The 13,961-nt window shown below is 46.0% G+C and overlaps 1 protein-coding gene across 1 annotated transcript in view; it reads right to left on the reverse strand.

Moving 5' to 3' along the window:
* Window positions 1-13,961, reverse strand: part of SLC26A9 (solute carrier family 26 member 9) — a 33,915-nt gene that overhangs the window by 9,778 nt on the left and 10,176 nt on the right. Inside the window, exons 8-14 of the mRNA XM_074977583.1 lie at window positions 11,995-12,142; window positions 9,600-9,713; window positions 8,338-8,415; window positions 6,696-6,791; window positions 3,958-4,064; window positions 2,679-2,748; window positions 1,608-1,700 (exon numbers count right to left, since the gene is read on the reverse strand). Coding sequence (XP_074833684.1) covers window positions 1,608-1,700; window positions 2,679-2,748; window positions 3,958-4,064; window positions 6,696-6,791; window positions 8,338-8,415; window positions 9,600-9,713; window positions 11,995-12,142 — 706 coding nt within the window. The remainder of the gene's footprint in view (window positions 1-1,607; window positions 1,701-2,678; window positions 2,749-3,957; window positions 4,065-6,695; window positions 6,792-8,337; window positions 8,416-9,599; window positions 9,714-11,994; window positions 12,143-13,961) is intronic.

A 13,961-nucleotide genomic window follows, 5' to 3' on the forward strand; every position in this document is an offset into this window, starting at 1 on the left:
CTGGGTTTGTTCCTATAGCACATCTCCAGTCATATGAACTCAAGAGCTTTGTACCCATATAAGAAAACCAGAAAAGGAAACTGCCCACTGCCCACACCAGCACGTGATCCAACACTACACTGCTGTGGGGTACTCATTCCCATTTCCTTGAAGGAGAACTTCTGAGCGCTCAACAGGTGGAGACCACCATTCTCAGGAGCACAGAATTATGAAGGCAGCTAAATCAGAGGGGCTAAAATGGAACCAGCTGCACACCCAGCTTGCACACTCCCCATTTCAGGGAGAGCCTCTGCCTCAGCTTGCTATGTTCATTCTGCTAGGTCAGGTCCCACTAGTGTGCGTCTGTGCACCTGGGCTGGAAGGCTTGCTCCCAGCTGCAGTGTAGACATACATTGAGGGGCTAAAGTCCCGAGCTCTCGTAGCAACCTGCACCGAAGTTGGATGGAGGTGCACAGGTTGCAGAATGAGGGAAGCATGGAGGAGGCACCAGGACGTCAGTCTGTGTAGAAGCGGCTGGACTGCTAGTCAATAGTTGTTTTTAAGAAAGAGCTGGTTTTGTTTTAACAAGTATGGAATTGTCTCACATTGTTGTCAAGCATGTGGAACATCAGATGTGATGTAACAAGGGGATTACAGTCCAGCCAGCGTACCAGCTGTGTCTGAGTCAGGTGACTCAGTCACAAGACAGCAGCCAGGAGGGTGCATGGGGTGGGGTCTGTAGAGAGCGACACTGACCAGGGAACAAAAGGGCTAAGTCCTAGAAATCCTCAGCAGGCAAATGACTTGCATATGTTAAGGAACCAGAAGGACATAATAAAGCAGCCCCCTGTAGGGGAAATATTAATTAAAACCCCTGGGCATTTGTGACATGACTGAACAGCTAAACAGGGAAATGGAGGCTGAAGTGTCCATGTTGCTATGCTGTGGAGAGATCTGCTGTAGACCACACCCTGCAGTACTCCTTATCTTAGAAGACTGAGGTTGGAGGAGACCTCAAGAAATCATCTTCTTCATCCCCCTGCTCAAGGCAGGACCAACTCCAGCTAAATCATCCCAGCCAGGGCTCTGTCAAGCTGGGCCTTAAAAACCTGTAGGGATGGAGATCCCACCACCTCCCTAGGCAACCCATTTGAGTTCTTCATCACCCTCTTAATGAAATAGTTTTTCCTAAGGTCCAGCCTAGACCTCCCTCACTGCAGCTGAGAGCATTGGTCCTCATTCTGTCATCTGTCACCTCTGAGGACAGCCTCTCCCCATTCTCTCTGGAACCCTCTTCAGGCAGTGGAAGGCTGCTTCCAAATCCCCCCACCCCACTCCTCTTCTCTGCAGACTAAATAAATCCAGTTCCCTCAGCCTCAATCTCCTAATTATAATCGGCAGCAAGACTCAATGGCTCTCCCTTGCTAGTTCAAGCAAGCGACCATTGTTATTGAGTGACATGAGAGAAATGGTTGCTACCCTTAGACACTGAACATGGAGTCTCCCCAGGTGTTCTCAGGTTGTGCGGGCTTTGGACAATCAGATCAGAGCCTGTGAGCCCCATACTTTCAGCACCAGTTAATGCTTCCCCTCCTCTCTGCAAACAGGAGCTGGCTAGGATTTCTTACCTTTGCTATAACCTTCTCCCTGAATATCTCGGAGTTGGCGAAGTACAACGGGGAGCAATAGGTCACAATTTTAATTCCATCAAGTTCATGGACCTGCAACAGACATCAGAGTTCAGAGTATGCATGACAAGCATTTGCATGGGTTACTGAGTTTGGGACTTTTGCAACAAGAGAATGGGGTGGGGAGAATGGACCTGTCAAAGAAACCTCAGGTAACCTTCAATAAGTGCTTATCTGAGAGGAACTCAACTGGAGCTGGGCCAAACATTTTGGCTGTCGATAAATTTTGACTGTAAAGTCAGATGAGGTGACAAGGGAACATTTCACAGATTCATGTCAGTTTCACTAAATTGTTTTGGCCAGAAAAAGCAAAAAAACAAAACCTGATTAGAACAAAATATCAGAAAGAATCAAAACATTTCATTCTGACATTTTTGATACAAAACCTAGGTCTCATGCATCTGATGAAGCAGGTCTTTGCCCACGAAAGTTTATGCTCCAAAATATCGGTTAGTCTATACGGTGCCACAAGACCTTTTGTTGTTTTCGAAACTACAGACTAATACGGCTACCTCTCTGATACTAAAAACCTAGGGATTATTTTACTCCAAAAGACTTGGTTGTACAATTGCATATAGTGTTGGGTGAAACCCAGGAAACGTTTGAAAAACAGACAAAAGGGAAAGGAAATGTTTTGCTCCATGCCAAAAACAATTATCTCCCATAACTGCCAGTGACTTGCAAAATCAGCTGTTTCCACAGCTCTAGGGACACAATTGCCAGCTCTCTCTGCTTCAATGATTCAACCTGTGAACCAGCTCTTCAGGTGGGGCACACAGGTGGAAAATTGGGGGACCTTCTTCTTAAAATGAGATGGGCAGGTAATAAATGATCACAAAGGTCTCCACCAGAAAGAGCAGATCTACTGCCACAATCAAACACAAATGAGCTGAATCTGGGGAGACAGTAACAAAGCTACAGCGCCTTTGAATCATTCATAGCTCCGGTCATGGAGGAAAGAAAAATCGGGGCTTGCATTGTTGCTTAGGGGATTTTAGCTCTCACACTTACCTTATTATAGGCTTTGGGGTTCTTGTAAATGTCGGTGGAAGCTACCTGACCCAAGGCAGAGCCATTACGACTGGGGGGGAAAGTACAACAGATTAAGACTGGAAAGAAGAATACTGCTTCTCTTGCTACCATGCAGGTGCAGCATCCTAGGATTATTGTGTGTTGCATTACGGTAACACCTCAGGGTTCACACAGGATGGAGTGGCTTGTTGTGTTGGGTACTGGTTAATTCACGACTGCTCTTTTCCTTGGATGAAACTCACCCCTGTGCAGAGGGCCCACTGGAGGCCTATACACCAGTTAAGGCCTGTGCTGAGGGGAGTAAGTAGCGCATGGCGTTTGTGTCAGGTTCTGAGCAGAGGAGGGTTTCACCCTTTATGAGCTGGGGATGCCTTAGGGAAGGACACATGGAGCTGCTGTTTTTCTGAGCAGGGTAAATAGGGTTATACCTGCTTTGGAGCAAGCACCTGAGCTACTGTGCACAGCCGGGCGGCTGACAGACTTTCCTAGGCCTTGGGTGAGATGTGGGGGGAAGCTCTGGGCCTGCAGAAGACATAGAGTTTTGGGCAGGAGCAGGGCTGGGAGCTAGTGTAACTCACACACCTAGGGGTGTGGTTCATTGTCCCGTGGAGTGGAACCAAGATCACTTACACAGAGAAAGAGTAAGTCCCCTCTACGGCCTTAGAGGGGAGCCAGCCGGCTTTTAGCTCAGCCTGTAGCAGCTCCTGCACAGAGGTCCCAGGTTTAAGAGTTTCTATAGACTCTCCCAACCAGCCTTTCAGCACCACCCTGGGCTCTAGCCGTTGCTGCTGTAGTGGCAGCAGTGCCAGGAACCCTACACCCAGGAATTGTCAGGCCCTGGGGAAGCAGCCTGCCTTCTTTCCCTCCCTCCCCTCATTAATCAGGCAGCAATTAACAAATGACATTCCTGTTTGCACATTCTGAGAGGAGAGTTTGGTGCCTGTGTTTTGCCTGTCCAGTGTTCTATGTCAGCTGAGTGCTTGGGCAGCTTCCCAGGGGAGGTTCTAATGCCACCCAGCTGATTAGCACAGCACCCATAGCTGGCAGTGTGTGTTCCTACCAGCAGTGCACATCATAATAAATCTATTCCGCCCATAGATGGTAAAAATTAGAGGCAACCCTGCTCCTATCATATCTGCCTTTGACAAGCTATCCCAAAGGTCATTGAAATAAATAACCCACAGGTTGTTTTGTAACTGGAAAATGTTCCACAGTGTCACTGCCATAGTGCAGTGCAGGCTGCTGAGTGGCTACTTACAACTGAGTGTGGAACACCACCACCAGAACGGAAAATCCCACTCCGACAGCGAGGCCAAAGGGAAGGCCCAGGAAGAAAGCTGAGAGGAAACTCACCAACCAGACAAACTGTGGAAAGATGGAAATGGCAGGTCACCTCTTTGTGCTGCCCAGCACTGGGCATGCTCAGGAAGTGTTTGCAGGGTAGATGGACCGGAACCAACAGCACTGTTGCTCGGGGATTAAAAACCTTTATCTACTCTTAGCAATTTTGGCCCTTTTCGAGTGGTCAAGGGCGGTTTGGCGCACAAGGAAAGTTCCCATGTTCAGTGTCTTTTCCAAGGACGCTGCAGGATGGGTGGCATGAACTCAAGTTCCTCAGCTTGACAAAGGTGTCAGTACATTGGTATAGTGCTTCACAGACCCCTCAATACCCAGACTAGCTCACTCAGTTTCATAAAGTGCCTCTGATTAGTTAAGACAGGGCTTTTGCAGCTTAGGCACTTTAATAATGTACAACTACTCTCATCCTACTCAATGGCACTGGAATTAGTTTCAGGGTGGGGGTGCTGAGCTGCAATCCCCCCACACACACCTGTTTGTGTCCCTCACTGCCCCAAGTTGGGGTCATACCTAGAGTTGCTAAATCTACTGGACCAGATGCCATTGCTGTAAAAGGCAGGACACTTAACTACTTAGCTGCAGCTGGAGGCAGCTGCAGAGCCCTAGGTTGGTGGTGGGACCCTGAGTGGCAGCATAGCTCCAGGACTGGTGGCCTGCACCCCAGGGCTGGCAGGCAGCAGGACCCCGGGAGATGCCAAAGAGGCCAGAACCTGGGGCTGGCGCAGCAAGCAGTGGGTCTGACCTTGGGGCATGTGAAATCTGGATGGAAAATATGGGGTTGCTTCAACATCCCCCATACCTCTACATACTGAGCTTACTTTCCTCCTGAAAGCCACTGCTGCTGATCAGCGGATAGTCATTTAGTAGCGATGTGCATCTTCTTGAAGAGGTTTTTTAACAGCTGGCACAAAAGACCTAGATACGTAACTGATGTGGAAACAAGTGTCCTCTGAGAATCATTGAACAATCCTCATCCCACCTGCAACAGGAGTAAGAGGCCTGATTCTGATTTCATTCAGCCCAGGGTAACCCCATTAAATTTAAACCCCAGTTTCAGGCTGGTACAAGAGAGAGGAGAGAGCAACAGAATCAAATCATTTTATCAAAGACTTTCCCACCATAAGTCTTTTATAAACTGTGATGCTTGAACAGTGATCCATGCAGCCAGCTCTGGGGTGAAGCATGACAGTTATCGTTTATCACATAACCATGTTGTGACAACAGCTTAGGACAGGAAGTGGAGAAGATCACTGTATCCCATTGAAATTCCAGGGAAGATTTAGGTCACCAGAATGCAATTAAGCTAACTGACATTTGGCCAGGGTACTGGGATCAACACATCTTGTGTCACAAAAAGCACAGCGCCAACTTTCTTGACCACTCATGACCAGGACCCTGCTTTTATTATCCAATCCAAAAGCCAGCACAGCTTGGACCTATGTCAGTAAGATAGATCTGAACTTGAAAATTGGACCCAATCCTCTGGAACTTCATGGAAGTTTACAGATAAATCCAAACTTTGGGTCTATCTGGACCAGGGCGAAATTGGGCATTTTTAAAATCAGGTTAGTTAATATGACTTGACTCTGTCTCAACTAGAAAACCTGCTTTGATTTAGGATGAGTTTAGTGAACAAGTGAGCTAAGCTCAACCTAAACTCAAGACAAACCATTAGCTACAATAGTCTCAAAGGGTTTGCTGTCTCAGAGGGTTAGCCGATAAGTATGGATGTAACCCAAGTTGAACTAACTTTTAGGCACAGACCAGGTCTTACTATGCTAAACCAAACCGTGCATCTAGCCCAAAGGTATTCTGGTCCAGCTTTCAAGTATAGATGTGTTGTTATGTGGTGCATTCATGTGATGTATTGAACTATTCACACCTCTAAGAGGCCCTGCCTGGAATCAACCCTTCTCCTCTTCAACATCTGTTTGAACAGGTTTTTAGGAAAGCTGTCAATTGCTCAAGTTGGTCCCTTCAGATTCCTTGTTTCTCGGATAAAGCAGCTTCCTTTGGATTTTGTACGCTGTTTGGCCCCGTTCCCACAGGTACCACCCAACAGTGTAAGTCCTGTTTAAACAAAATCTTTAAATGTCAGACGTTTCCAAATTCCTTTCTCTCTCCCCTCTACTGTTAGATTGGGTTTATATGTCAACCAGTGCCTGGAATCCTTATCTTTAATGATGTCCTCACCTTGCCCTGGAGGGCTAGTGGCTGAGTTTTAAAGTGGTGACTTGGAGATATTGAGTTGGGCTGGTTTGACTTGTTCTCGAAAAACAGGCTCTTAAGATTGATTGGCACTTAAATAGGGCAGGGAATAGTTCAGATCTCTGTATTAAATGCATTAAGCATGACAGTGCTCAACTAGATTAGACAAATTCTACATTGCACCTTGCTTGTGATCAAGCAAAAGGTTGACCAGTACTGAGTCGGAGGGATTATTATATTCATAGGGTGAAATTTACCTTTCAGTATCGGGCCAGCATGAGTCCTATACACCACCTGTCTCCTATTTAAGCTCTGTTTTGCCTACGTCTTGAACTGCTTCACCATGCAGGGGTGAGTTTTACCCCGATTGAAAAATGTAATCAGCTTCTGCTTCTCCTTCCCCAGGGACTCTTGCAGTGGGATACTCACACAGTCCAGCTTGCTTTTCTTCCACAGGTAGAAGGGATCAGCCAGCTGCTTGAGGGAGTTTTTCAGATTCACTGCTATCAGGGCTCCCAGCACTGACTGTCAAAGAGATAGTATCAGATGAGACTCCAAGGCAGGAAATGTGAAAGTGTTATTGCTCAAGGGAAAGTTGCAAATATTGCCTTATCTCAGGTCTGGCTGCCAAAAGGGGCAGGGATGAAGGTTTAGCAGTAGGTGAAGCTCACAAAAATCATCCCCACCAGTTGCCCTTTGCCTGCCAGAGAATCAGGACATGGCTCCTTCACATTATGAAACCAGGCAATGGCAGGGCTTGGCTTGTGTGGGCTTTATGCAGAGGATTGGGTTAGTACAGCACCTAGCACAAGGGAACCCTGGTACATGATTAGGGCTGGTGGGTCCTGCTGTTGTGCAAATTATCGTAAATAATTAACACCAACTAAGTATCATTATTATTAGAGACAGTCAATGTTCCCTCTAACTTTTTCATACATTTGCTGAATGAACTTTGGCATGCGTGCTGAGGCATGTACAGATGTGTACTTCCAATACAAACACATGCTGCTGGCTGTGGGCAGCTATGGGCTGCACATGAGTTTCCCCTGGGTGGCTGCTCAAGTGCTCAGCTTTCAGAGAACACTAGAGACAGGCCTGAGACAAACAGCTGGTTCTGAACACACCTGACGGTGAAGCAGCTTGGCTTCAGTCTCAACAGAATGGACCAAACCAATGTACTGAAGCCAAACCTCCCAGATGTTTGGGGACCTTAGGGGGCCAGATTTGAAAGCCTATATTTAGTTACTAAATAGTCACTTAATTATAATAATAAATAACTTTTTCATAGGGCATCCTCCACCTGAAAGGACGTAACTAAAGTACAAAGAATGGGAAGAACAAAGTAGTGCTTAATTTGTAATCAAAGAGGTTCTCGACCTCACATGATTAAGTGTTAGGGATCAAGCAATTGTTTTCACATTTGGAACTGATTCAGCAAGTTCCGAGGTGCTGGGGCTATGAACTGTCCAGTCTAATCTTGCTGAGTCTCTGCCATGGCACAAACCCCTCACTTTGCTTCCTCTGGGATTCAAGTTTTAATAAATCCAATTTCTAAACTCCAAGTTGTCTCCAAGAGTTTTTGTGCCAAAACCAGGCATTAGCTCAGATTCCCTTGTCTCTTTGTCCAGATTCACTCTTTGTGCCTCTTCGAGCAAAACCCAGGTCAAGTGAGTTTCATGGATGGGAATGAGGACTGGGCAGGGGAGTGTTGCTTATTAGAGCTCCTTGCAACTTCATCTGACAGATTTTTCATTTTCAAACAGCAAGGAAGGCTGAGCTGGTTTGGCTGGACATCGACGACACAGAAAATGGAGCAGGCCAGAACAAAGGGTTTAGCTATGCCCCCAGTAGTTCCTGCAAAATGAATACTTGAGCAGCTGTCCTGGAGAGATTCAAATGCTGCCCAGTTGATGAGCAGAGCACTCACAGCATGAGTTTCTAGGGGTGGTGCACATCTGCACATGTCTTAGGGCACAAAATTTATTCTGCAATGGAAAAAATAGAGGGAACACTGGTCCCTGCTTGTGTTCCCCCCACCTTCCACAGCCCAGGAAGTTGCATGTGGTTTTACCTTTGGAAGGGGGTCGAGATAGATTCCCAAAGCCAGCATGGTTATCATAACTACCAGTGCCACAAAGAAACTTGCCATCTGAGGAAAACAAAAAAATAGTTACAGAGGGAACCTGGCATTTTTTAAGGCTTATGTTTTTCTGTAAACTGAGGATCAGTTAAGTGTGGCAACTGCTTATCTAATGGCTTGAGCAGCAGGATGGTGCTCAGGATTCTGGTGTCCTATCACAGTCCTGCCACTGATTTGTCGTGGGAACTTGGGCATGATACCTAATCATGCTGTCCCGCAGTTCACTACAGCTCTGTGCTTCTGTTTCTGGGACAGGCACCCATTAAAACTCACTGCTGTTGGTGTCAGAGGCAAGGAAAACATCTACCTAGAGATGATGGCTCTGGCATAGCATGGTCAGTACCCATCAGTTGGTCTTAAGGAGCAGGGAATTTTTACTGGGGGACCCAGTGGCATGGCCAGTGTGTCAGACCCAGGAGAACCTGCTGGCATGGAGATGCAGCTCTTCCAAACAGAATGCATTTAGTATGAGTGAAAGCACCTGGATTAGCAATGCTGGAGAACAAAGTGCTTTCCTTGGACCTCATCTGCCTGGAGTCCAAGTGAGCTGGCTACATTGAACAACCTTCAAGATCATCAGGTGTTGGCATAATCTGGGTAGCAAAAGTGCCAGCATGAATGTGCCCCAACCCTGACCAGGAGGAGCACCTGCTATGGGAGAGGGGAAAATTCAGCCTCCCTGGCCCTATGAATCCTTGGCTTGCTATTGAGTCTGCCAGCAGGACAGCTAATCAGGAGGGTAGTTTCAGTGCTATAGACCCTTGCTCACTGTAAGATGTGTTAAGATCCACCAAACTCATCCCATACAGAGGCCGCTGGAGACATCCATCAGATGGCAACAACTTCCAGTCAGTTAGAGACCCAGTCTGGATTCCAGCTGGAAATCTGGGGAATAACAGCTCTATGATCATCATTTGTCACGTGAACCAGCTAGCCCCTGAGAAAAACAGCATTCAGGTTCAAATTCTGCGCTCAGTGACAACCCTGCCAATCTGGAGTGACTTCGCTACAGTCAGTGTAGTTACTCTGGATTAGCAACAGTGGAGTCCGAATCTCTGGCTCTGAATTTTAGCAGAGAATAGATCCACTGGGCACATTCAGGTGCCCTCTCTGTGGCCATCTACATGCTATTCTCAGAGGGGTCACTGTGGTTCTGTTATGAAATTTGGCACCAGGAAGAAGAAAGTAATAACCTGCGATTTTCCTCCTGCCCCATCCACAGCGAGGGTTACGGACAAAGCGCAGCAGATCACGTGGATTTTGAAAAATGATCCAAAGAAGTTGCTGCAGCCCAGGGCCAGCATTTCCTGTGGAGAGAAGAGGAAGGGGCTTGTGAGAGGTGGGAGGAAGCATCAGCTTTGTGCCAGCTCCCAGTTTCCTCTAGCAACAATTAAAAGGATGTGAGAGAAATAGGTCACAGGGGATTCCCTTCCTCTGTTGGAATGAGTGGAAGCCTCTTCCCTGCACACAGCAGTCATTCCTGCCCCCCCACCCCACCAATCATCCTCACCCGGAAGATGGCTCCTTCTCATCCCAGAAACAACAAGAAACCCTGTGGCACCTGTGGCCTGAAGCAGGTCTTTGCTCATGGAAGCTTATGCTCCAAAACATCTGTGAGTCTATAAGGTGCCACAGGACTTCTTGTTGTTTTTGAAGATACAGACTAACTCGGCTACTCCTCTGGTACTTCTCATCACAGAGGCATCCTTGGATTCCCTGAATTATGCTCAGGATGACACACCATTCCAACTGGCACGTGGCAATGAGAGACTAGCTGGATTTCTCTCTAAAAACTGTGTCTTCGGTAGGTTTTAACAAGGTTGTAAATTGTTGCAGTGGAAGCAACACAAACAAAACAACCCTCACAGCCATTAACCTTCCTTTAAAGAGACATTACACAGGAACTTACATATCAGACCATTCTTTCCCAGGATGTCTCTTCCAGCCCTAGGATTCTATGATTCTGTCTTACAGAGCATGCATCATTACAGCATCTAGGCAATGTGAAGAAACTTTGTACATCAGGCCTCACTTTTTATCTTTGCAATTAATAGCCCCTCCCCATCTCTCTGTGTAAGCCAAATTGATGGAAATTTCAGTTATGTTCATATGAAAAGAAAAGAACCCAAACTTTTGGCGCCTGTGAGAAAGTAAGTCTGTAGAATATAAAAACTGTATTAATTAGTATAGAAATGTGAATACACAGACACAAAAACAGTAACAGATTTCAATGTTTTTAATGAGATGGATGAGCCTGAGACCCAGCAGCTGATTGTGCTATGCCCCCGCTTACCAAATTTCACACCCTCTACTTTGCACACTGCTGATCAAAACCATTGTCGTCTCTAGCGATTTTATGTATATGTGCTAGCGTTTTTTGCAGGTAGATATACTTTATCTGAGTATTGAATACAATCTATCTGTCCTCTGTTTCCTGGGTACATAATTGGTGTATTTCCATAATCATAACTGCTCATAGTTTCTGAAGTATTCCTCCACAGGTCGGGCTATTTTTTCTTTTTTTCCAAAGGAGCAGCCAACCAACTACTAGTAGATGAGAGATTAACTATTCCTCCTGTTTGCCCTTGTTTACTGGGAAGCCCCACAAGGATTACCAAAGGCTCCTTTGGAAACAGAGAGCCAACAGTTTGTGAGATTTAGGTACCCCTTGCATCCCAGCACTCTCTAATGACTGGACACGGGCATAAAATCTCCTTTTTCACTGCAGTTTCTCCAACATTGTCCCTGTTCAGCTGATACGTATTTTTAGCCTGACGGCTTTGAGGTCCCATTGAGCTAGCATTCAGAAATTTTCTTTCATTGTGCTACAGACTGAGGTGCCTGGTCCTCTTATTCAGAGCAAACCCCAGTCCTCTGAGGTAATTTATCTGTCTAAGTCTTTTTCCCAGTTGTTTCATCACTTCTTGATGATTCAGTCCTGCAGTGAAGCTGATTGTTGGACCTACTTTCCAGAGATCCTTAATTGGTGCATGCAACCTGCCACAGAGGCATTTTGAAAAGGAAGAAAAATGAGGAATCAAAAATGTTTGGAATCCCTGTGTCCTAAAATCATTACAAGGCTGCCTTCTGCATGAGTCAAATGGGCATAACGTTCCCTTCCTTCACGCTCCACCTGACGCACATGGCCCGAACAGAGACCTGGGTGCTGATTGGGGTGTGTCTTCCCTAGCACATGCAACTGCTTCCTTTCATGGGTCTCACGCACAGCAGGGAGCCCTGGTATTGGAGTACCTAGGAAGGGAGGCCCACCCAGTTGCAGTCAGTGGGATGGAAGGAGAGAGACTGGTAGGACTGTCATGGAAGGAAAGCAAATGGCCAGGGGTCACACCCCAAACTCCTCAATCTCTCTCTAGTGCACAATCTACCTGCAACCACAAATCAGTGCACTTAGCCCAGGACTCCCGAGCTACAATTAAAAAACCATCATGCAATTTGAGAGCAGAAGAGAAAGACTCAAATTTCAAATAAACAATGTATTTTAAAGGTTGGACTTGTTCACTAGCCTCCTGCTTTCACACCCATCATACCCAACAGCATCTTGACTATCTCCTTTTAAATAAATGGTACCTGGTTGGGGTCTACGTTGTAGCCGTGTTTGGTTCCCAGGGTCCGTCCCATGGCCAAGTTGATTACATAGCCCACAATGGCAAGTGAAAAAGCAGTGCCAATCATATCTTTCCACTTGCTCACCAGTGGGAGTGTGGGGACAGGGAAGCTGCAGCCAAAGAAGAGAGGAGAAAGGAGTCAGGACATAGGTGTTTTGAGATGGAGCCAATGGACCAGGATTTGGCTTTACATCTGTGGGATTTGTTTCACCCACTACTAAAATGCAGCCACATCTGGAAGGAACACAGCAGCTGTTTAAAGGTGCCCAGAAAAAATGAATCACTCCTCAGGAAGAGAAGTGAAGAGTGACATATCCAAATGAAACTGTAGGGGAAATTTAGGTTAGCAGGTGCCAAGTGGGACTTTTAGCCAGGGTGCTGGGACTTTGTGCAAAATGTGTCTGAGGATTTTAAATGAACCCAAATGACCACCTTTTCTATTCCATATTTAATCTTAAAGACTGCACCTCCAAGCAACACAGCCCTTTCTCATGCCACGCAGAGTCATTGGCTCAGAACCAGCAGAGAGAAGAGCACTTGCAGCCCAATCACCATTGCCAAAAAATTAAAGCTGGTTAGACATTTTGCAACAGAGGAGTCAGAAAATGTGCCTAAGTCAGATCATTTCATAGGAGCGAGACAATTCCGAGGAAATTTCATTTTGAAATAAGATCAAAATGGTTCATTTTGGTAAGGCTGAAACAATGTTTTCGACTTTCTCATTTTGGAAGAATATTTTCCTCTTGACTTTTTTTTCACCCTTTTATATAGCGTAACATAAATGATACAGGTGGAACCAGCACTCTCTAGTCCAGCAACATTTGTGGTGTGGCATGATTTTAGTTAGCGGGACAACCACTTATTATGGGTGTGGCCAAATTTCCCACAGTCCCATAAAGTTTGTTTGCAGCCACCAGTCCTGGCTCTCAGTGTTCTGTGCTGTTATTTAGCTCTAATTCACCCGTAACTTCTAAGAACCCAGTAAGCAATGGAAGTGTTGGTAATGCTGCTAAACAATATTGACCTCTCTAGGTTCAACACAGTCTCTGGTTCAGCCCGGGTCAGGTGCTAAGGGTGCCAGACTAGAGAGATTCAACTTGTAATATGCAATGTTGTTGCAGTTGGTTGGATCGCAGGATATTAGAGAGACAAGGTGGATGAGGTGATGCTATTCCTTGGGCCAGCTTCTGTCAGTGAGAGACAGATGAGCCTTTGAGGTTACACAGAGCTCTTCTTCAGACTGAATTAAAAAAGAAGAGCTCTGCGTGACTCAAAAGAATGTGTCTCTCAACAACATAATTTGGTCCAAGAAAAAATATTACCTCACCCTCCTTGTCTAGCATAATGTAACATAAAATTCAAAGCTGGAACAAAACATTTTGATTGAGCCCAAAATAGAATTCATAGGAACACTTAGTTTTGTGCGAAATGTTTCATTTTGAGTCAGGACAACAGCAAATTTGGAACGTGTGCTCTGAATTTCACACCCCTCTACATGGAATACTAGTGCTAAAGTGATCCTGAGTCTTACAGAACTCAATGTGCTTTGCATGTGCAGAATGATATCCTAAACACAATCCCTGCACTAGCTTTGTTTAGTATTCTGACCCAGGGCTGCTTCTGTGTGTCCTTCATAATTATAGGATTGCACATGCACTGTATTGTATGCTCTGCCCAATTACAGCTTAGTAATTACATGCTGCCCTTCGTAATCCACTAGTGCATTGACTCAGGTAAAGAAAAAAGGCTGAGGAGACATTTTCCACTCCTGCCTGCCCTAGATTCTGTTCTATTTTGGTTTGTGTGCCACACCCATCACCTGGTATCTCGAGTGCAGCACTGAGGGACAATTGCTTCAGCCTGGGGTTAGTCCTTATCCTAGGAGATTGTGAAATGTTTCATAAATGGTCAGGTAAATTAGGGCCCTCT

Source organism: Carettochelys insculpta, chromosome 26, assembly GCF_033958435.1.
Source record: "Carettochelys insculpta isolate YL-2023 chromosome 26, ASM3395843v1, whole genome shotgun sequence".
Taxonomy (NCBI): Eukaryota; Metazoa; Chordata; order Testudines; family Carettochelyidae; genus Carettochelys; species Carettochelys insculpta.